The sequence below is a fragment of the Limulus polyphemus genome, unplaced genomic scaffold, assembly GCF_000517525.1.
Source record: "Limulus polyphemus unplaced genomic scaffold, Limulus_polyphemus-2.1.2 Scaffold227, whole genome shotgun sequence".
NCBI classification, from domain to species: domain Eukaryota; kingdom Metazoa; phylum Arthropoda; class Merostomata; order Xiphosura; family Limulidae; genus Limulus; species Limulus polyphemus.
This window is the reverse complement of record NW_013665837.1, coordinates 806,357-829,351: the sequence shown is the minus strand read 5'-3', so window position 1 is coordinate 829,351 and position 22,995 is coordinate 806,357. Positions and strand designations below refer to the sequence as shown.

General features: G+C 30.6%; 1 protein-coding gene across 3 annotated transcripts in view; it reads right to left on the bottom strand.

Annotated features, from left to right (window-relative positions):
- Nucleotides 1–20,262, bottom strand: part of LOC106478576 (GTP-binding protein 8-like) — a 21,305-nt gene extending 1,043 nt beyond the window's left edge. The window contains exons 1-7 of one of the 3 annotated variants that reach the window (XR_002609927.1): nucleotides 13,097–13,859; nucleotides 11,771–11,869; nucleotides 10,276–10,406; nucleotides 9,460–9,559; nucleotides 8,421–8,542; nucleotides 6,111–6,245; nucleotides 7–2,981 (exon numbers count right to left, since the gene is read on the bottom strand). Coding sequence is in view for 1 of the 3 variants with exons in the window: in XM_022382189.1 (XP_022237897.1) it covers nucleotides 6,164–6,245; nucleotides 8,421–8,542; nucleotides 9,460–9,559; nucleotides 10,276–10,406; nucleotides 11,771–11,869; nucleotides 13,097–13,363 (801 nt within the window). In the remaining 2 variants the exon portion in view is untranslated. Of the gene's footprint in view, nucleotides 1–6; nucleotides 2,982–5,096; nucleotides 6,246–8,420; nucleotides 8,543–9,459; nucleotides 9,560–10,275; nucleotides 10,407–11,770; nucleotides 11,870–13,096; nucleotides 13,860–20,154 lie in introns of those variants that run through there. The other 2 variants (XM_022382189.1, XR_002609928.1) reach the window with 2 other exon arrangements.
- Nucleotides 20,263–22,995: the final 2,733 nt, after the last annotated feature.

Sequence of the window (22,995 nt, the reverse complement as noted above, 5' to 3'; positions counted from 1 at the left end):
GTTTATGTACATACATATATTGTTGATTCTTACACTCGAGAATCTTCTACAACTTTAGGGAATAGGCGGGAGATTCGCAATACATTACAAGCTATGCATATTTCTAAATACAAGCTTAATCTAAACAAACGTTGATATTAAAAGAAATATGTAATAATAAATCCGTAATAGTAGATAAATATGATTAACGCATATCATATTTGACGGGAAAACATAGCTTGAAAAATATATATACTAAGAACCATAAATAACATCTATGACTTATAATTAATTATACGATCGTCCGCCGGTGTGTCAGTGAAAAAGTTACGGACTTACAACGCTAAAATTTGGGGGTTCCTTTCTCCGAGGTGGACACAGCACAGAAATGTGTGGCTTTGCGCTAAAACAAACAAATAATCAATAGATCATATTACTTTCGAGGTAAGTAGTATTTTTTTAACATACGTTTGCCTAGCTACAACTAACTCTAATAATTCAGCGCCCTCTCTATCGCGAAGCTGAATATAACGACTGAATTATTCGGGTAAAGCTACAACTGCAGGTTCCCTGTTGTGGCGCTATCTATTGAATATAAAAGTAATTTAAAAATACAAATCGTATAATGTGCGAAAACTGATTAAGATAATTTTGCTTTCTCATATCTTCTTATCCCATGGAAACTTTTATGTTGTTCCCCACAATTTTCCACCAGGTTTTATCATATGTTTTTGAAATATCCTTATTGTTCTGAAGTAAATAATGGCATGTAGCTGTACTTCCTTTTAAAAATCCATCGACTCGACTATCTAACACGTAGAAAACTATTTTTTTTAATCTAAAAGTAGATTATTTCTTAAATTAATCGAAGCATGCATTAAAATGCGACGTTATAATTGATCCTTTGCATACATTTTCGTTTATATTTCCACATTTGTTAAAACCAAAGGCGTAAGCCTGATGGTATTTCATAGCGTGAACATCTTATGAGAAACATGGGGTAAACGACTGTGGAAGCTTGAATTTCTGTTTCTTAAAAGATTTTAAACCCATGTCCGCTCGTAGGCGAGTTTTCCACCAATCGAGCTTAAGATTTAACCTGCTAGCACTAGATAAGGCACTTTTCAACAACTCGCACTACCATACGAAAACTGATAAACTGTCACGATTATAACATTCTCACAACTGAAACTTATCAATATATTTCAGTTGGATCTTTCTGATCCGCATGCGGCTTGCTAACCACTGTCCATGCTTAGCCAGCAAGCCTATGTAACGGATAATGACTCCTAAAGAACGTTTGAAACTGCAAGTATGTATTTTAGCCATTTCCTGTGACGCCCCAAATAAACAGTAATTTTCTTAGCCTTGTGCCCACCCCTTGGCTTGTTAAACGATTCTCCCGTGCTTGATTTGAAACTATTTCTTGCTATAAAAATTACCAATGTGCAGAAAACGTCAAAATAAATCATTGTTGTTATTATGTCTCTATTTACCTCTCTGCTGTCATACAAACAAATACAACAACAACTAGCACTATGTTCAAGTGTTTTTAAAGTAATATTTGCATTTAAAAGTAACAACAACAAATGTAGTCGTGATGCAAGCTGTTGTATAGTTTTCTACAGTTAAAAATTACTCAAAAATATGATATTTTGATTATTTTCCCATTTATAGCCTTTGGTCTTGAAATACACAGTTTGATTGAACACTATTAACTCGAGATTGTTTGTTTGTTTTTAATTATGCACAAAGCTACACAAGGGCTATCTGTGCTCTGCCCACCACGGGTATCGAAACCCGGTTTCAAGTGTTGTATGTCCGCAGACATACTGCTGTGCCACTGGGGGGCAACTCGAGACTGACTGTTTCTATTTGTGGTACATTATTTTATTTTCTTGCTATGCAAAATGTTTTACGCCACTAAAAGATCGTGAGATTGCAAAAGTTTAAAATATTTTAGATCTGTGAAAGTATATAATGAGTTATATTTCTGAGTTTCGTCTATCAGGAGGTGCTATATGTTTAATCTGAGATATTTACCAAACTTACATTGATTCACCCCTAACTTTAGAAAAAATTCTATACCCATTAAATATAAATTTTGCTATAACATGCTTTAAGTACCTAATGTTGAGAAATAGGTTTATCAATAATTCTTCATATATAAAAAAATGACATTCTTACATATTTTAAAAGACCAGAAAATGAAAAATGTCAGTTTTGATAAACAGTAAGGCCATACATTCAAAATGTTAAAGATATATTTCGATAAACACAGAATTGTTGGTATACTTATAAAAAATCTATGCAATCGTGTAGTATTAAAAAGCTGGTAAAATGTGATGCAAGTCTGATTTTGACATTAGAAAATGCTACAGAAATAAATATGTAGCTTACACTAAACCCACACAAGCTTGATGGAAATTATGCATAAACAAATTTTTTTTACACATACATAGCTAGATAAGTCCTGTAAATTTCAAAAAAAAAGAGGGATGCTGACCAACATAGAAGTGACAGTATCTAAAAAAAGGCTTGTTCAACTACAGAGTTGTCAAGTCTACAAACTGCTGCTTATGTAAATTTTCGAATGACTTGAAAAACCGACTAGAACTGTAGTAGACAGGCATGCTACGTGCTTTCTACCCACTTATTTTAACAGAAAAGTTTTCTACATTTTTTATGCATACAATTATATTTAGTTTTAATACAGAACGTTGATTAAAGAAGTAGTTAAGTGAATTTCACCTTAGTTACCTACTGAAATGGGTCATTCACCTAGCATATTAAGAGTACTTTTCTCAATCTTTGAAATTGAACATATTATATCAAAGTATAGGACAAAATTTTATACAGATGGGTTAGGTGATACATTTGAGAATGACCAACAGTGACGTTGGTTGTGCATATATGTAGTGTGTTTTCTCTCTCTGGTACAGATTCTTTAAAACCTCCAGTAAAGGTGCTGTCCTTCGTCTCACTCATCACCATCAACAGTGCTTTAAATAAATAATAATTATTTTCAAATTCTTATACATAATGTCCAGTCACTTTCATTCTTCAAAACTCAGCCAAAGTCAGAGAATATGAATGTAATTTTGCATAATATTTTATGTCAAAATTCCAGTTATTTTGCGGATCCCACCCAATTACTCTAAGGGACAATAGGGTGTCTGAGAATATCACACAAACAACAGGAGACATCATTAACAATATACACCAAATTAATAAAACATACTACTCAGAAATGAAACAGAAATACAAGGAAGCAGTTCAAATTTAGAACTAATTTTCAATTTGAGTGTCTACATACACTTGTATTTTTAAGAGCTGCTACTTCTTAGCTCCTCGAGTTATCAAAAATATGTTATTTGCAGTAGTTAAATTACACTTGTCCTAACGAATTTTCTTTTCTTTTCCAAGTGTTCTTTTATATAGTGAAAGAACCACCTGGTAGTGAATTAAGATTACATATTCCTCCTTACAGCAAGGACACATTAATTTATAGTTAACAAAATGACTGCTTACTCTTAGAAATGACATTTTTAATCCATGTTATTTACCAGTGTTCCATTTTTGGGAAAAAAAATATTTTATTACCCATCTATATTAATTAATCTTAACTTGTGTGCTAATTTTCGTTCATTCATTGATCTTTTTGTGTTTTTAAACTATTGTAAATAAATCAGCTGTTTCATTATGTGACTTTTTAAACTTTGGTGAAATTAGAAGTACATGGTAAATTGATATTTTATTTATGAAATATCTATAATGACATGTATAAAAATTTTATATTTATAATTTCCTTGTTCATATGATCACTACAGAAATTTTGAAGTTTCTATTTTTTGAACATTAAAATTTTTTGACAAAAAATTTATTGCATCCAAGTTTTCACAGTTAGTTTTGGGACTTGTATGAGAGAGTAACTTGTAATAAAATTGGTTTTGAAGCAGTTCTGTTTTAGTTTGGTATTTTAATGGTTTAAAGTTAAATAGGTTTCTTATTCTTATAATAGATTCAAATACTAATCTAACTTCTATCAATGAGTTAGCTCTGTCCATGCTAGAAACTACATTCTTCAATATACTGTGATGGTTCTCTTGAATACAGTAATACTATTGTAACTGGTTTCTTAGGCACATCAAACTTTATAACTTCGGATGTGATTAGTTTGTTCTGCTTTTCCAGTGGCATTACTAGCAACAACACAAAATCTGTCAATTTAGTAAAATTTGAAACATTTCTTAACACATAAGTTATTTCTTCATATAACATTGGACAACAGGTTAAAATCTTATAAGAATGACTCACAAAAGAAAACACTTTTATTATATTAACTTGCAATTCTCTACGAATAATTTTAAAATGTCCCTGCTATTTATGTATCAAAATATCAATTGTAAACTATATTTGTGTGTTTACTATTTAATTACTCCAGGAAGTCATCAATGTGTCAAAATGATTTTGGGAATTAAAAATGATAAAATGATTTAAAATTAACGACATTTTTTCAATCATTGTTTGCATGATAGCTTAAAGTCAAATTAGTCAAATAGATGCAAGCATTTATCTCATATTACCACCACCAACCTGATCATAAATCAAATCATTAAATATAAAATCATATTATCTTAGAAAAACAACACCACATCTGAAGATAAGAAAATCAACTTGGAACACTAATCAACAGTTTCTATTGATGAATATTGATGTAGAGAGAGAGATTACATCTGAACTGGTCACACACACACACATTATTATATTAAACTTCAAATTGTGCAGATAACTGAAAAATTTAATTTTCTTTAAACTGAGAATTCATTACTTGTAGTACACTCTTGAAAAAAGTTTTACCACAAAACATGGCATGCCACAGTTATAAGTACCAATGTTTCAAACCATTGGTTTTGCAGGAAAATCCAGTTTGTAAATTTTAAGCAAACAAAATATTATTAAAGCATGAGAACAAACTAGTATAATTTGTTTTTCTTTAATCATAAGAGGTACTTTTTTTAATTTGTTTTTATTTAAATGTTTTGATCTTTGTTAAATTTCACAAATTTTCTGCTATCCTTTAATATATTTTTAACCTTACCAATATACAAATTTTTATTTTTTATAATTAAACCGTGTATCCTAAAATTAAGAAGTTTTATATTCTTCTTCAGGTAAGTTATTAATTCTCTCTGATATTAATTCTCATTTTGTAAGATGATACAGAACAATCCTTTAAAAGTTTCAGCTCAGACACAAAAGAAAAACATATTTTGCACTGCGGTGATTTTCAGTACATCTAAACAATGAACCATAACACCACTATTCTTGTTCCAACATCATTTAGTTGATAAGAAGACACATTAGAAATAACATCATCTGTTTTGTTCTATGACAAATCATCATGTGACCAATTCATTCATAGCTCATTTTTATATTATAATAAAACATTGTTTGCAAAATATATTACAACTCTTTAAATAAAGATGGTAGGTTTTGGAGTGGAGCTCGGAGTTCACATCCTAAATTTATTACTATGTTGTGACACCAGCTTGTCACTAGAAAAAGTCATTTGCCAAAACTAATATTACCCTATGAAATTCATTGAAATATGCAAATGAGAGATCACCATTCCCAAAAAGAAAAAAAACTTCTTCTTCATGCAGTTTAACATGCTTTTCTTTCTTTCTGGAATAAGCTTTTATAACTATTCTGCAAAAATAGTAATTTAGACATATTTGACTTATTTTATAATAATAAACTTGGTTTGGCAAATCCAAATAAAAATTTATTGAATTATTCAACAGTTGACAATTGCATAATATACTTCAAAGCCAGTATGTAATAAACTGCTTCTGAAAATAATTACACAATAGTGTATATAACCTTTATTAAATTAATAGTTGTAACATATTAGATTGAAAATCTGAAATATTTGTTACTGGATGAAATGAGTGGTTCAAAAAATATTTACTCTCCAGTCTTAATAAAATTTTCCACTTTCAACACCTGTATTTTTTTTTCTCAAAACTACCTTCACGTAATGCAGTATTGCCATCTATTAAGTTCCTATTAAACATGATGTTTAGCATACTAGTAAATTTAACTTATGAGTTTCACTGATGTCTTACCAAGAATTATTCATTATTTTCTAATATTTTCCTAGAATTCCATCGAACTAGGGTCATACTCCACTGAAATTCATACTCCCCGTAATGTGGGCTAGGAATGCTTGAAGGTAACCAATACCTTCTCCTGTAGTGGAGCTGAAATTATAGGACGAATGTATAATATAAATATCAATTATGAATTGTTCAACTTGCAGAAATAAGTTTTATATTTCAATATGTACCATTGGGAATCTGTACTCAAAACATTATATTTTAATTAACTATAATTTCATAAGTATGAGAAAGAGTAAGGAGGGATTTTTTCAGTTGTGGGCTATTTGTTTAATAATATGACATTCTTGTTATAGAAAGATGTGGATACTAAGTAAACCAAGTCAATTTCAGTAAATATGCTTTTATAAAGTGCAAGTTTCTGTACATGCTTTTTGCTAGTATTACAGCTTTCAAAACCAGTTTTGACTAATAAATTCATTTGATTAATAAAAACAACTATGATTAATAATTTGTTACTCCTAGGGTGAGCAATAGCATCTGAACATTATCCAGTACAATCTAATAGAGATTCCATAAATTCAGTCTTGGATAATATGTTGTCATTCAGTTTGGAAATATTACTGCTTACACAACTGTTCAAATCCTTAGCATAAATGATAAACAACAAAACAGAAAAATCAAAGAATACCCATTTTTTTCACTACTTTCTTTTCTACCCATTTATCATGACATATAAAATGTTAGTTATTTGAAATAAGATACACACATATAAAATACTTGGGTTACCAGCACTATGAAATTATTTATTCTTGTAGAATATAACCACCATTAATCATATGTTTAGTATTTTGCCAATTGCATTAACTCTTTAAACCCATAACTTTTTTGTGTTATGCTGAACTTATTTTCATGATGCCCTAATAAATATCACCATACATTATAAACTTTTTGGTCTATTTATAAAAGGTGGATAATAACATGGTTTGGATTAGTTTTCAGCCAAAGAGATATAAATGTTATCGGATGCTGTCACCATCCATTGGGTAAATCAAGATTTTTGGCCACATGCTAACAGTGTCAGCTCGGGTTTAAGGAGTTAAATTCTGATTCAAAGTAATACATTTACACACTTATACTCTTCTGAGGTAGCATTATGTCTAGGGTCAGAACAAGCAACAACTCATACTCAATGATTAAAAAATTTTCTCTATTCTAATAAATTTGCAGTAATGTGGAAAAATTTAGCAGGTTTAAAAAAAGTAAAAGGCTTTCAAATATGTACTGAACACCAGCCAGTAGTAAAAAAACACAGTACATTTAATATCCCTTTGAAGTGAAAATAGACACAATTCATATCATTATGACTTGTCTCTGAGATGTTTTAGAAATCCCTTCTTTTGAATTTATTTGCTATGCTTGGTATACTGTAGGACAATGATGATCAATATTATTATGTAAAATATTTTGTTTACTTGTTTTGCAACACTGTTTATTATACAAAAGGTTAATCATAATTTGAGAAAATCACTTGCATATATAAATACAAGGGTGTGTTACCACAGATGTAGGACATGGAGCTCCATGGATGACGTATCTAACACCTATATATTTTGTTCACATCAGATTCCTATTTGACAGTAAAATGCTGCCACAGGGATAAATATCATTAGCAATATATATACATATTTAAAGTCTTATCCAGAGAAAATACTCATGCAGCAAGTTTTTAAATGACATAGTGCTCAAGAACACAACATTTGGAACAATGGAACCCTTTAATGTTCTTTACGGAGGCAGAAAAACTTGCACAGCATAACAATTAAAAAGCAATGAGCTCTAAAACCATACCTCAAGCTCATGTCCTCATGTACAAAGTGAAGATTGAATTTATAAAAAATCAACCCTCACACCCAAAAAGCCATTATAATAAAAATGATACAGTTAGCAATATAATAAACAAAGATTTGAAGTTGAGACAGCTCAAAAGCCTAAAGTTCACAAGTCAACAGCTTTTTCCATAAGAAAGATGGATGAAGAAATTGGAATCACAGTAATCCTACTTTACCAAATACCCATTACATCCCCCAGTGCAACTCCAAAAGAGCTGAAAACTTCAGTGTTGGGCAACAGTGCATAATCATGGCCATCATAATGAGCATGATCAATGACAGAGAAAGTAGTACTAAGATAAAAAAATAAATGATGTAAAATACTGTTCTTATAAAGTGTAATTAACCTTGAGTACTGTTCTGTTAACATTTTTGTAAGCTATGACAAGTGATCTGATTTACTTCCAACAAGATGTAGAAGGCTAACCTGACTAGAAATGGCTGGGGAAAGCAGCAATTCGACATATTTTTATTTCTTATTTCTTGGAGAGCCACTAGGTTCCTGAGTTGCATAGAATGAGATGCCTTATCAATTTTTGTCATTATGAGCTGAAAATCAAACAAAGCAGGAAGGTTATAAAAGTTACCATTACTAAAGAAAAAAAAAACCCATAAAATATCTACATATACTTAAAAACAAAGATTTAATTATTTCACACAAAATAACGGCTAACAAATTAAGATTTAAAATGGAGTTTAGCAGTGTCTCCTACTCATTTTATTATCAATTACAAATGAATTACTAAAACTGATGAGGTAAAATTTACTATAACATTCATAAAAGGTGTAATTATTTTGAATGAGTTTTATAGAAAGAAGTCTCAAGATGTTTTTTGATAATAACCAAAACCGTTACTATTCTCTTGAAAAACTCGGAAGCATATTCAAATAAAATTATTTGTTTTGTTTGAAAATATTTTAAGTCAATTAAGGAAAGCCTAACTTTCATTTTGGAGTATCTTAAAACCCTTTAGCTTTGGAAACCTATTTATATTTTTCTCTCATGAATATAGCTAATTTTCTGGTGCACCACAAACTTATGGAATCACCCTATGCCCTCTTTTCCCTAAAACACCTTTTGACGAAGTAATTCTTTGGAATTGTTTGATAATTTATCCCCCCTCACCTTGCAAATTATGGTTATGCCTTTACATAGTTTAATACAAAAATAGCTGGGTATCCTATTCCAGTGTTTAAGTAGATAATAAAGAAATTCATTGGGAATCAAAGACTTGTGTTTAACTGCATTTATTTAAGTACCTCTAGCTACTTGGTGATTTCAGAACATTTTTACACATTTTTTAAGAAATAGCAATAAGTTAGTTTATACCCTTAGCTAATAACATTAAACTTATAAATAGTTTGGAATTTATCTGGGTGAAATGTTTTAATAAAAAATAGATGCAACAGTACTCATTTGTGTAAAGAAGCCATAATGGTATATTAAATTTGATACATGTTCTTACCCCATAGGGAACCCTGTATTCTTCTAACATCTCCACAGCAACTGCATCCCACTGTCTAAATCCAGCTTTTCCATCAATCATGAGAAAAGTTCGCTTTAAACTGATGAACCAAAACAAAAGTTCTAATAAAGTACTGGGTTATCAGAACATTTCAGATTTAAATTCATATCAATAATCTATACATATATATATATACATATATACACACACACAAGACTACAGGAACATTGAATATAACTTACAGGAGGTTATTGTTTCTTTGTACGTATCTCTGATTAGGCCTCATTTTGAGTATTGTGTTCATTGTTTAACAGCTTACTTTTTGCAAGTACATTGAGTTTTTGGAAAGGATTCAAAGGAAAGATCCTAGGATGTTTACTGGGAAGGAAGGGCTGTCATATGAGGACAGGTTAAGGTCCTTAAAATTATTTTCTCTTGAGTAAAAGAAAGGTTAGTAGGGATCAGATTGAATAGTTCAAAATTGTAAAGGGATTGAGTAGGATTAATGCATCATATGTTTAATGGTAAAATTGGTAGGACTAGGTAACACAAATTTAACACTTGGCAAGGTAGAACCAATCTGCAAATTAGGCAATTTTATTTTCTGAACAGGGTAGTCCACCTTTGGAATAGATTGTCTTAAAATTTGGTAGATGCAATAGGATTGGAAAAGTTCAAGAGAGGACTTGATGAGTATTTACAGAATCAGGATTGAATATAGGCACCTGTGTGTTTGAAATGAACTGGACAGCCATAATGGGTCCAAGGGCCTCTTGCTCCTTCAAATATTAGGTTATTTGCTAGAAACAAACTTACTTAGGTCGATTATGTATGTAGCCTTCCACTGACTGGACAAAATGTTCTGGTTGTTTATATCCATACCCTGGCATGTCTACTAAACACATGGATCGTCCAACTTGATAGAAATTTACTGTCTTAGTGTGACCCTAGAAATATGTCAAATCACCTTTAAATTCATAAGTACAAAAAATATACAAAACAAGCCATTAGAAAGTTCTATAATTTTATTCTACCAGTTACGTTTCAAACATACTTAAACATTTAATAAGGCCTTCCCAGAAGTTTATTTTTCTACATTAAAGGGAAAGGTGCAATGTGATTCTTATATATTAATTTTTTTTCTGGGTGCACAGTGTCACTGGTATCTACTTGTTGCCATGACTTGCAATAATTAGAGCATTTATATAGATTTTTGGGTAACTAATGCTATCATTCAGACCATATACTTGTAATGGTTATATATCCAATTGTAACAATTGTCATGTGACTTTTAAAGGATGAGTTACTGTTTAGTGAATATTTTGCATCATCAGCCTGGTCAAATGGTCATACTATCTGATAAGAGAAGTGAAAGTGCATTTAGCCTTTTCCCTATCCACAGGTAAAGCCTACTGGTAAAATTATATATTTTTCGTAAAACCTTTTCTTCGTTAAATTAATAATTATATGTTTACAAGTGTGACTGATGTACAAGTTTCATCTCATAATGGAGACTGTTAATTCAATATCAATACAATTTACCTGATTCCTCTCTATAGGTTCTAAATTCAAGTTTCAAATTCATTTTCCATTTTAAAAAAGTTTGTAGGTGTTTTGACTGTTAGTATTGTGCACAAAATTACAGTGGAAATTTGCCTGCATCACATGAAGCCTTGTGCCTTTCCCTTTAAACTAGATTTGCATATAATCACATCTTTTTGATTGGTCAACTGATAAAGAATGATATTTCAGGACACCAATATAACTCACAAACAATTAATCACACACAACAAAATCAGCCCCTTTGACATCTTTTCTCTTAAAAAGAATATGAAAACAGTTGACTAGCATATTTTTAGACTTTTTTTCAATAATCAGTAATAAAGATTAACTTGATAAAATTATTAATTCCTATCTATTGTGCCCCAACAGTATGGTAGAATACTTAACACTGAAAAGTTCATAATAAATATGTTTTATATGGTTTTACTCTTCAGTTTTAAACTTCAATCATAAAGTATATTAATTTCGTTGGGCTTTCAATTACAAAATCATTTTTGTTTAACTACTGTAAGGACTAGAATTAGTAACCTGAATGTTAGAGATCAGAGTTAAAGTTTTGGAAACTAGTAACTGGCCAAACAAGTTAAAGTCAGTTTATAAGAATAGGAGAAGTGCATATTTCATTGTAATTAAAAGTTTTCTTTGTGATAAACTCTTTTAGGCTATTAGAATAAGTAAGAAGAACCTATTACTTTCACTACATTTGTGGATATTAATAAGAATAAAACAAAACTTCTAGATGGCTTACTGGTGTATGAGAAACTCTCACTTTAACATGTGGAACCTGGGCAAATATTGCTTTCAGCAAAGATGATTTTCCAACATTGCTACGGCCAATGAATGTCACCTAGAAAAATATATCAAATCAAATGTTAAAAGTATACTTTATATAAATGAAGATATATAAACATATGAAAAATTTATTAAAATTGTTCCATTTCCTAGAAGAGTTGTTAAAATTGTAGTTACATATTTGTCATTCAAATAAAAAAAGTAGCTGTAAGTTTATAAGTTAAAAATAGTCATAATACATTGTAGCTTATTACTTGAATAAATATAATTATATGATTCATCTAAGCTAACATAAAAATATAAAGTTCAAAGTTTAACTAAATTATACTTTCAATAAGAAGCTCAAAGTGACGTACATTGAGTACTGAAACTCAGAAAGGAGTTATTTTTTGTTTGACAGGATAACTGTTGATGTATGAAGAAAAAAAAAGGAAGAAATGATAAAAAAAGATTTAAATCTTTGACCAAGTATTTAGCTGAAGTAAATAAAACAGGTAAAAGTATTGAAATTCTGGACAAGACCCTGGTGTGTCTTCTGAATTTTCTTGCCACAAGAAAGATATACCAACATGCTCGACATAATTTAGAAACAGACTAACAGAACTAGAATATTTGACAATGAAGAGATGGTTATAAATTTGAGATTATTTTATCTAAAAAGTAAAAAACTACAGTAAACTTCAATTTTTTTTTTAATAAGACACATAGTGATGTAACAAGACTAGAAATAGGAATGTAAATATTAGAAGCAATAAAGATATGTCTTGAAAGTTTAAATCCATACTTATTCTTTGGTAAAACATTCTTCACTGGAGTTAAGACTTGTGAAGTAGTTTGCCTGATGATAATGTTGTAAAAATATTTGTTACAGAAGTTAAGAATTATGGAATAGTTTAATTACCTGATGATGAAGTGTCTCTGCTGAAGTTGAGACTTGTGGAGTGGTTTGGCTGATGATAAAGAATTGTGTGTGTGTCTGTGCTGGGATGTTAGTTTAAATTTATATAAAAAAAATTTTTGAAATGTATATGTATATCAGCTGTGAAAGGCTACTTTAACTAAAGAGAAGCTAGCTGCTTCAGTTCTATATTTTGACAAGTGGCAAGGATGATCTTCATGGACTGAATGGCTCATTTGTCTAACTTAATTTATAGAGAACAGGGTATGCTATTATGCACATACCAAAAAGTAGATAATATTCTATTTAAAGTATTGAATACTCCAAATGACAAAACAATATTTCAGGTACAATAAAGCTTTTTTTTCTTCTCTTACAACCTACCTCTGGAAGATCGTGCTTAGGCATTCTATCTTGATCAATAGCTGATACCAAAAACTTGATTTCATGTCTTGGACTTGGAATAAATAGCTTTTGAGCTGCCTTCATTTCTATCAAACTTGGACTAAAAGATTTTTCATTCTGGGTAAACAATGGCACTTGCAAGTAGTGCTGAAGTTCATCACAAGGATTTTTGAACTGAATTTCAGTGGATGTGCCATAAACTCTTGATATAAAAGTTATATTTCTAAATGTTCTGAGCCATTTCATTTTGTAACAACAAAAGAAATTCTTACATTACCTCTTTGTCAAATAAAAAAATTGAGATTTCAACACAAAAATGCAAATATGGTTCTGTAACTTTTCTCAAGTTCCATACAATCAACCACAGATATTGAAATCTGAGGTAATAAACATTCAACAGTTACAGCAACTTTTGTATTTCACGTATGCTGATTATTTTTAAAAACTGCTTCACAATTGGACAGCATGAACAAAAAGAGAAAGTCATTCATTTAAGTAATACTTGTTAAATATAACTATTCTATATAATTAGCACTGGATCTTTTACTGTCTGGCTTTGTAGTTATTCCACTTAAGCAGAAGTAGTAATCAGATTTTATCTTCTAATTTTATTTTGGTCATGAACTGAAACTGCTTATAACATCAATCTAGAAAAAAAAAGGAAAAACGATATTTGCACATAACACTATGAAGTATATAAATCTCATTCAATGACAAAAAAAAAAAACACCTTCATTTCATAGAAACATATTTTACTTAACTGCTAACATTTACTGTGTAGCTTTTTGTTTTTTTAATTTATGAAAATGTGCAACTAACAGATAAAGCCATCACAATGACTTATCAGGCATTAAATAATTGCTTACACTTCATTTAATGGCCGAGATACTCAATAGGCATAATACAAATATGTACACTAAAGAAATTAACAATGACAAAGAGTTTTACTTTAAAAGATGATTGCCTCTCACTTTTATTTGTTTCTCTACCCAACAAGCCAAAAAACAAAGCAAGAAACCATTGCTAAGATACCAAACCAGTAAGTGACCAATTCACCAGATTCTTCATCTTTCTTCTTGTTTCAGTCAAGATAACTCTATAACTACTTTATCACTAATGTCAGTTTAAACCTAAATGTGTTTTTGGGCAGTGCACAATGTCATCACTCAATCATAATAACTAGTAGTAATTTAAAAAAAAAATAATCATAATTCTAGTGTAAACAATGTTATCATTACCCCTATATACCAAAAACTTGATTTCATGACTCTCAATCATAATAACTAGTAGTAATTTAAAAAAAAAAATCATAATCCTAGTGTAAACAATGTTATCATTACCCCTTCAAGTTAGCTTTTTTACAGAAATGTGGTGTTCCTTTAAAAAACTTAAGAACAGGGTGAAACAGAAATTACCAACCAATAATAGATGAACATTAAATGATTGAACATGTAGAATACTCAATGCTTTGTACACTATACAATCAGTGTCTTTAGGGAGTCAACCCTTATATTATGTATGAAGTGAAGGAGTAAAATAAAAACATCAATACACATAATATTAAATTTTATCACACACATTTAAAGAATACACTAGCCTTCAGACAGGGGGGGGGGGGGCATCACAAAACAAGTAATAAAAAAGATTTTGTAAATGTAAAATGATGTAGGGATGGCAGTGCCAAAAAGGAATGCAAACAAGAATACTGGGATGATATAGCTATACATAAATCATCCCTATATGACTTTCTATATTAAAATTTAATGTTACATTGTAAAATGCATAGTTGACTTTAATATTACTGCAGATAGAAGTTATATATTCCTGATTGTAGGTATACAGTTTGTTTATCATGGTTATGTCACTATAGGCATCAATGTAGTGAACTAAGAGCCTATGACTTCCTTACAAGGAAAACCAAGTTGAGTCAAAACGTCTTGATTATTACATTATTGCTACAAGGTCGGTCAAATTGATCAACCTTGTAATCGTTTTGTACTCGTGCATTTGACAGTGTAACATTAAATTTTAATATTGAAAGACATGTAGGGATTATCAATGTATAGCTGTATCATCACTATTTTCTTGTTTGCATTCTTTCTGTCACTGCCATCCCTACATCATTTACATTTACAAAATGTAATGTTACTCCGTAAAATACATACTTGACTTTAATATTACTGCAGTTGGAAGTTATATAATCCTGACTGTTAGTATGCAGTTTGTTTATCATAATATCATGGTTATGTCATGGTAGGCAACAATGTAATGTAACTATGAGCCTAGGACTTACCTACAAGGAAAACTAAGTTCAATCAAAACATATCTTGATTATACACTCTTGATTATACAGACTCTTGCTACGAGGTTGGCCATTTTGTAACTGTGTATTTTACAGTGTAACATTAAATTACAATATTGAAAGCTATGTAGGGATGATCTATATATAGCTGTATCATCCCTATATCATTGTTTGCATTCGTTTTGATACTACCATCCCTACAACATTTTAAATTTATAAAATGTTTTTTATTACAAGTAAAATGTGTAGTTCATCAATCTTTGTGGTAATAACTAAGTGGGAAGAGTTACAGCTTATTAATATTCTTAAGACCAAAACTCTTTATAAAACATTATTAGATAATAAATCAAGCATGTAAGGTACAAAACCAGATGAAATTGAAGAAGGTGAAGGGAAGGGCTATACTACTAGAAAATGTCTTAAGTTTGATTTCTGACCCTTAAGTACAGCAAATATAACTACACAAAAAGGTATTACCAAGTGAATCTTCACCATAATAGAAAATATGCATTTTTTTATTTGTTCAGAATGATTACAAATTAGAGTATGATGTAATATTCCTCCAGCAGCACAGACACAACATCAATTCAATATAAATTTTCATTGTTCCCCATCAGTATTGGGTTTTAACTAAAAAGGAACTGGATTTTATAGTTACTATACAATAGAGCTATTCCATCAGTTTTATGCATTTGTTGATAAAAAAAAAATTAAAACTAGGCCTAAGATTGCTTTATGAAATTAATTTATTTTCGCAAGTAATTCTAAGACTTGTATATGTGTAGGAAACACTAATGTAAAATTAAATATATGAAGTGGCATTGCAAGAAATAATAACAGTACATTGTTGCTTCATTTAATTAAATTATTTTAATGGCTTATTTAAAAATGTTCAAATGAATAATTTTATTGTTAGGCCTACAGATTCAATGGCATTCTATGCTACTCTTGATAAGGAAATTATTATATGATGTTTACAAGCAAACAAACATTAATGTTTCTTCCAGTAGTTAAACAACCAGTTGATTTTTCTTCTGTTTTTCAAAACAAAAGCAACACATATAACTTATTCAGTAAGAACAGCAGCTTCCAAATACATAAAAAGATATAGTAATTAATTATCTCACTAAAACACTGAAATCAAGGTCAACTAATGCTCACAATACTTTGAAATAAATTTATTTACTTATTACATATTTTGAGTTCAGTTTTCATTTTAATAAAAAAATACTTAAAATTTTTGAAACCTCTCGAAGAAATACTTTCAATTTGTCAACACAGAAAGTAAGGTGTCTTTAAATGTGATTAACCATAAATATTTTACGCAAACTGTCAAAATGAAATTTCTTAGTTGCAGTGGTTAAATTAACAGCCTATTTATACAAAAAGGCAACATTCTATATCTTGCACATTGATTTGTTACTTTTTTTTTGAGTCATGATATGTATCTTGACTATGCATTAGTAGATAATATGAAAACACATTAAGAAAATTTCTGAAGCACCTTTTGGTCACGAGATATATCACTACCACCCCCCCTGACAAGGAGCTAGACAGAGAGGTAAATATGAATTCTATTTTAATGTAACTAGGCATTATATGTTGTTTTAGTACTGCATCCTTGTATACTTTGGCTACACCTCCATATCTAACCCTTGGTGTTGATAAGTAGGCAGTACTGTGCTATCAGTGCAAACTTCTGAGTTTTCTTTTGCTATATTACTGGTCCCAGTTTCATTATGTGCTATATCTTTGGCATATACATTTCCATCCTGTCCTATATTTTTGTTTTACTATGCAATGCTGGTGCTTTTTCTGCTTAGAAATTTTACTTTAGAAATTTATGGAAGTTTGTAATCATTTGGTTGATCTACCTCTGGATGAGCATCTATTCAAATGAAAGTTTGTGGAACTTAAGTTACCAGCCACACCATGATCAAAGAGCACTTTCATTTCCTCTTTATAAGATCAATATTTTTTGCATCATACTGAGCACCACATTTTGGATGTCTAGTTTATCCAAGTGCAAACTCACTAGTAACTTCAAAATTTGAAATGCTATTTTTGCTAATCAAATCAATCTCCCTACTTGATAAAACACCTAGGGAGTTCGTAGCATGCGTTTATATGTTAATGTCCCTAGGGTTTCCATATTGTACATATTTTCTTGGGACCAAGACATATGTATACGTAAGCCAAAAAAATACTGATAAAAATTGTAGTTTTTCATTTTTTTGCTTGCACAAGTTACGTTAACATTGCAGTAACTTGGTGAAGGCACAAGTGATTTTCAAACTAAAAGTTGATTTATAATATCTTTATTCTTGATTGAGAAAAATATATAAAGCACAATCAATCACATTTACAGAGATAGACAACCATGGTTTGAACTAGCTGTTAAACAAAATATTATTGTTGAAATGTTATGTCTTTTTTCATTCAACTACAACTAGCTGTATTAATATAATGGTATATGTTAAGAATATTTTAATGATAATTAAAGCACACCATAACCAAATAAAAGAAGGTGAAGTTCAGCTAGCATTAAGTTTTTTCATGTTGTATGCATAAATCTATTCTATGACACTATTGAATCAGCACTTTCTAACACTAGAAAGGATGGTACTCTATAGGTTAACACTTGGGTATGAGGTTCACTACTTCTACTACTGAAATTTAGCAGAGTTTTTCTCATTGCTGTTAATGAGATTGCAGGATAAGTTAAAAAATGGATAGAAAATAGGGTTAGTGGTAGGACAGAAAAAGTGATGATCATTGGTCATTTTTCCAAATAGGAGAATGTGACTAGAGAATCCCTCAAGGGTCTACCTGAACCTTTGTCATTTATTATTTAAGTTAATGATTTTTATGCCTTTATGAGCAGTAGTTTTTCTAAGTTTGATGTTTAGCTGTGGTAAGAAAAGCTAATAGGTTTTTGTTTATAGTAATTTTGAATTTAAGATTAAGGTTATTGCAACCTTAAACAGGTCTTTGATGATGCAACATTTTAGAGTATTGTGTGCAGTTTTAGTTCTCTTATTCTAGAAAGATATTAAAACATTAGATAATGTGTAGAAATAGGCTACTAAGCACATAAGCTATGATGAGAGAACTAGAGACTTGTTTTCTTTGGTGTTCAGAAGAATTAGTAAAGGCTTGGTTTAGCCATTCAAATTTGTTATGAGTTTGGACAGTCTGGGTGGTCTGTTTGAGTGGTATAATGATAAGGTTAGAAATATAACTTTGAACTTTACTTTTACCTATCTCACTTACTCAATATTATAATGTTATTATGGTAGTATTCTTGGAGAGAGAGAATGTCTATTTCAACACTGCTTACTATGCTGAGTTATCACACTCAGTTGTAAATCATTTATTACCTCCGGTATAAATGTTACAAGTTTCACATTGTACTTTATTCTGAAAACTTATGTAATAAATTAATATAAAAGGTGTACCATTTTCCAACAGCTTTACCAAAAATTGTTTAACAGTACATTTCAAGTACTTTAGATAGATACATAACATACAGAAAACAAGAGACATTTGGGTCCTTCAGTGTTTTCCTTGCACACCCACTCTTAAATAAAAGTTTAAACCCACTCTTTTTTTTCAAGAAATCATCAATTCCTCTCTGAAACTAAAGTAAAATCTTCTATTACTTCTGAAGTCAATTCATTCCTGAGGCCAATCACTCTTAGGAAAAAGTAAACTAGCTTTACTGGAGCCTATTTTTTTTTTTCCATTTCTAAACCAAACTTCTGTCCTCTCATCCTATTGTCTTCAGAATATAGCACAAGGAAATTGGAGGGCTTTATCCTATCAATCCCTGCAAAACCTTGTAAATTTCAATAAGATCACCCAAGATTCACGTCTTAACTTTCTTTTCTCAAGACAAAATATGTTGAGCTCTTAACCTATCCCTACAAAATGATTCCTTCAAGAGATTTTTTTTTCCATACTTAACAGTGAGAATAGTAGGACAAAGAAATATAAATTTTGGCAGAATAAGTGTCATATTCAGCTTTGACAGTTTTACTTTTTAAAGAGGATGGATGGCCTTTGTAATTAGTCACTTTCAGGTGAGGTAGATGTGCAGCAAGTTTAAGGAAAATTATGGGAAGGCTTGATAAATATTTAAGTGATCAGAGCAGGATCTGTTTTTAAGTGGATGGGACAGCCTCAATAGACTAACAGTAACAGGCCATTATTGTCCTTAAATGTTAAAAAAAAGTCACCCTAGTAACCCTTTCTAAAAGTCAATATCCTTTTTATAAGTTACAATTGAATAACTTACTCTGAAGTTTTTTCAGTGAACATTTTAGGCCCTCCTGTTTTTAGGTTAGAATATAGTTATATAAAAAAAAATCTTAAAACACAATTACAATTCTAATTAACTTCATTTATTTATTTTCTACTTCTCAGTAAATGCTGTAGAACCAAGTTGAGAGAAAATATTTATACCTATGTACGATATGTGTCTAACTACAACAATACTATTACTAGTTCTTAATAGTAATACTACCACCAGAAATAGTATGGTAGAAGGGTTATTCAACTTATTGTAACTTGTATTACTATTCGTAAATTATACCAAATAGCAACACCACTTTCTAATTTTAATATTTCTCAGTCACTAGTGATGGCCTATAATATCAATATACGTTACTTACAGTTACAGATTTATATATTACTATTTAGAGTGATAAACAGTTAAAACAAGTTATTTGCTTACATAAAATATAAACACCAAAACTTAGAAAAACAATCAACACTTTTAAATTATTAATATTAACAGGTTTAAAGAAAAACACTGGAGAGTCACGTTCAACTAGAATTTTTAGACATTGCGACCTCTCACTTGAAAAATAACTGATTCAGATTTTAATTTTATTTAATAATTATGTGAAAATGTGTAAGATTTGTTAGAATTAATACCGAAATTATGAACTTCCACCCCATGTAGAAGTGACACTACATTTACATTTTAGGTTAATTTCCGTTTGTTTGTATTCTCTCTAACTCAAAAAGTAGTGGTCACGTTTTAATTAGAATTATTATCTCGCCTAAATTTTAAAACTGGTTGTCAGAAAAAAAAGTTATTAGTATTAATTGAGTGCGTTGCTCTATCCTTTAATTGAGCCAGCTGTATTAAATTATTATAGGCTACCGTTATACGATCTGATTTAACATCTTAAAAATCTCAATTATTTGAAAATGTAATTAATTCTAAGAACATATGAATGAAAGCAAAGAAGAATATGTAATAATATGTCAACTACACTATATCTGCCATATTTATAGTGCCGACGAGGCCTTTCATTTAATACCGGCACTCACAGGCCGGTTGGGATACTTCTTAAGATTTACTTTTAAAACATTTTAAAACCAAGTTGCAAGTATTTTTAAGGATATTTGTAGAAAATCTTAGTAATTTGATATAAAACTAGTATCTTAGTTTTGTCATCACATTTTTTAAAGATAAGTAATTTAATAGTGTGTGTTTCTAAGTCTCTACGATAAAAGGCAAGCATTGTAATTTGATTGTCTGAACATAATCAGTGTTTAGAAGCATAAATTAATGTATTTAAGTTTAAATATACATGTCTGAAATAGTCGGAAATAATGGCATTAACCTCAAAGTAACCGTAATATTTCTTCTTGTAGGCTCTTTACCAAGTAATTCCCATCTTCCGATGTTTCGTGTACCATCTTGATGTGTGTCAAAACAATTGCTATACAAAATTCTGATATTATAAAAATTGTTAATCGGTGGCTCAGTGGTAAGACTGTAGGCTCTACAGTGGGCATAACACAATATGATAACAGTGGCAGATTAGAATTTTATCCAGAAAGTTTATTTTAGCATATTTGTGAAAACTGAGCGCGGCAAGGGCGAAAGAAGATGACCCTTCGTTCCAGCCGACTATGTATTTTACACATTTAAAAATCCCTAAAAGACGATAGAAAATAACAATTTTTGATTGTATGGAGCTCCGAAAATTTTATTTTTTTATGAACTACAGGAGAATCACCCTAATCATGAAGTCCAATAAGCAAAATCTCTATTTCTTCTATAGGCACACAGAGCGAAAACGTCTCTTCCATCACGAACTCATCACATTCACGAAATCAAAGTTTTTATTCCTAGTCAATTACAGCACATTTTATTATGATCCAAGAAATATAGGTCGTAAATCGCTGACCTAATATTTACGTAGGAATTTTAAAATGCAAAACACGGTTTTTACCTCATGGGAGGTTCCATAAATCCTTTCAATCTCATCTACGTCTGCTAATGGTCATTTGTGCAGCTTTGCGTTTAATACCAAACTAACAGACTTAAAAAAAAAGTCAAGGTTTGATTTAAAATAAGTTACTTTTAGAAACCAGTTTCTAAATAAAGTTTTTTTATTGAAAAAGGCTAAATCAAAATAAGAGTTCCTATATGAGTTTCGGCCCGACGTAGCTAGGTGGTTATGGCGCTCGACTAGCAATCTGGAGGTTCGAATACCCATCCCACTAAACATGCTCTCCCTTTCAGCCGTGGGGCGTTATAATATGACAGTCAATCCCACTGTTCGTTGGTAAAAGAGTAGCCCAAGAGTTGGCAATGGGTGGTGATGACTAGCTGCCTTCCCACTAGTGTTTTACTGCTAAATTAGGGACGGCTAGCGCAGGTAGCCCTCGTGTAGCTTTGCGCGAAATTCAAAACAAACCTATATGAGTGTATAAACTTCATAAAACAAAGTTTATCTGAAAAAAGTGGCAGTATTATAAAGATTATGATTCGTAAGAAACAAAAAGTAGTAGCCTACTTAACAAATGACTTAATCAAGCGTAAGGGAGTAAAATACATATAACATGAAACCAAGTAAACAATATCGTTATAGACTGTATAATTCCTAAGACAAAAATTAACTTTTTGTTCAAAACAATACAAGTTTTGTTGGTCTATGCGTACTACATGAAAAAAGATGAAGGTGAATCCTTAAAGAGAAAAGTCTTGTTTTTCATACAAAAAAAATATAAAACGAATCACAGTGATTTTAATGTATTTTACTTTTTAATAAGAGAATGAAATAGTGAAAGAAACGCCGTCAATACTAAAAGAAAGGTAATAAAATTTGGCGACAGATGGCGGGGCCGTATGCACACATACACAGCGTGGTCATAAGTAAATAGACACCATCTTTTCAGAAAAAATGAAAATTTTCAGTCATATTCACATGAATTAATATTTATAATTTAATTAATATATAGTAGATCTTCCTTTCACTTCGTGGAGTTCGTTGATCCTTTGGGGCATCGTGAGAATCATCTCGTCAATTCTAGATTGTGGAATTTTCGCCCACTCTTGCTTCAAAACTTGGAGTAGATCGCTCTTCGAAGTTGTTGTTTTTTTTGTTTTTTTTTGTTCTTTGACTTGCCGGTCGAGTATTGCTCAGAGGTTTTCGATGGGGTTCATGTCAGGAGATTGGCTCGGCCAGGGCAACTTCTGGATACCAATCTTCTTCCTGCCACTTTTGTGGTGTTTCTAGCAGTATGACACGGTGCTCCATCTTCCTGGAACAAC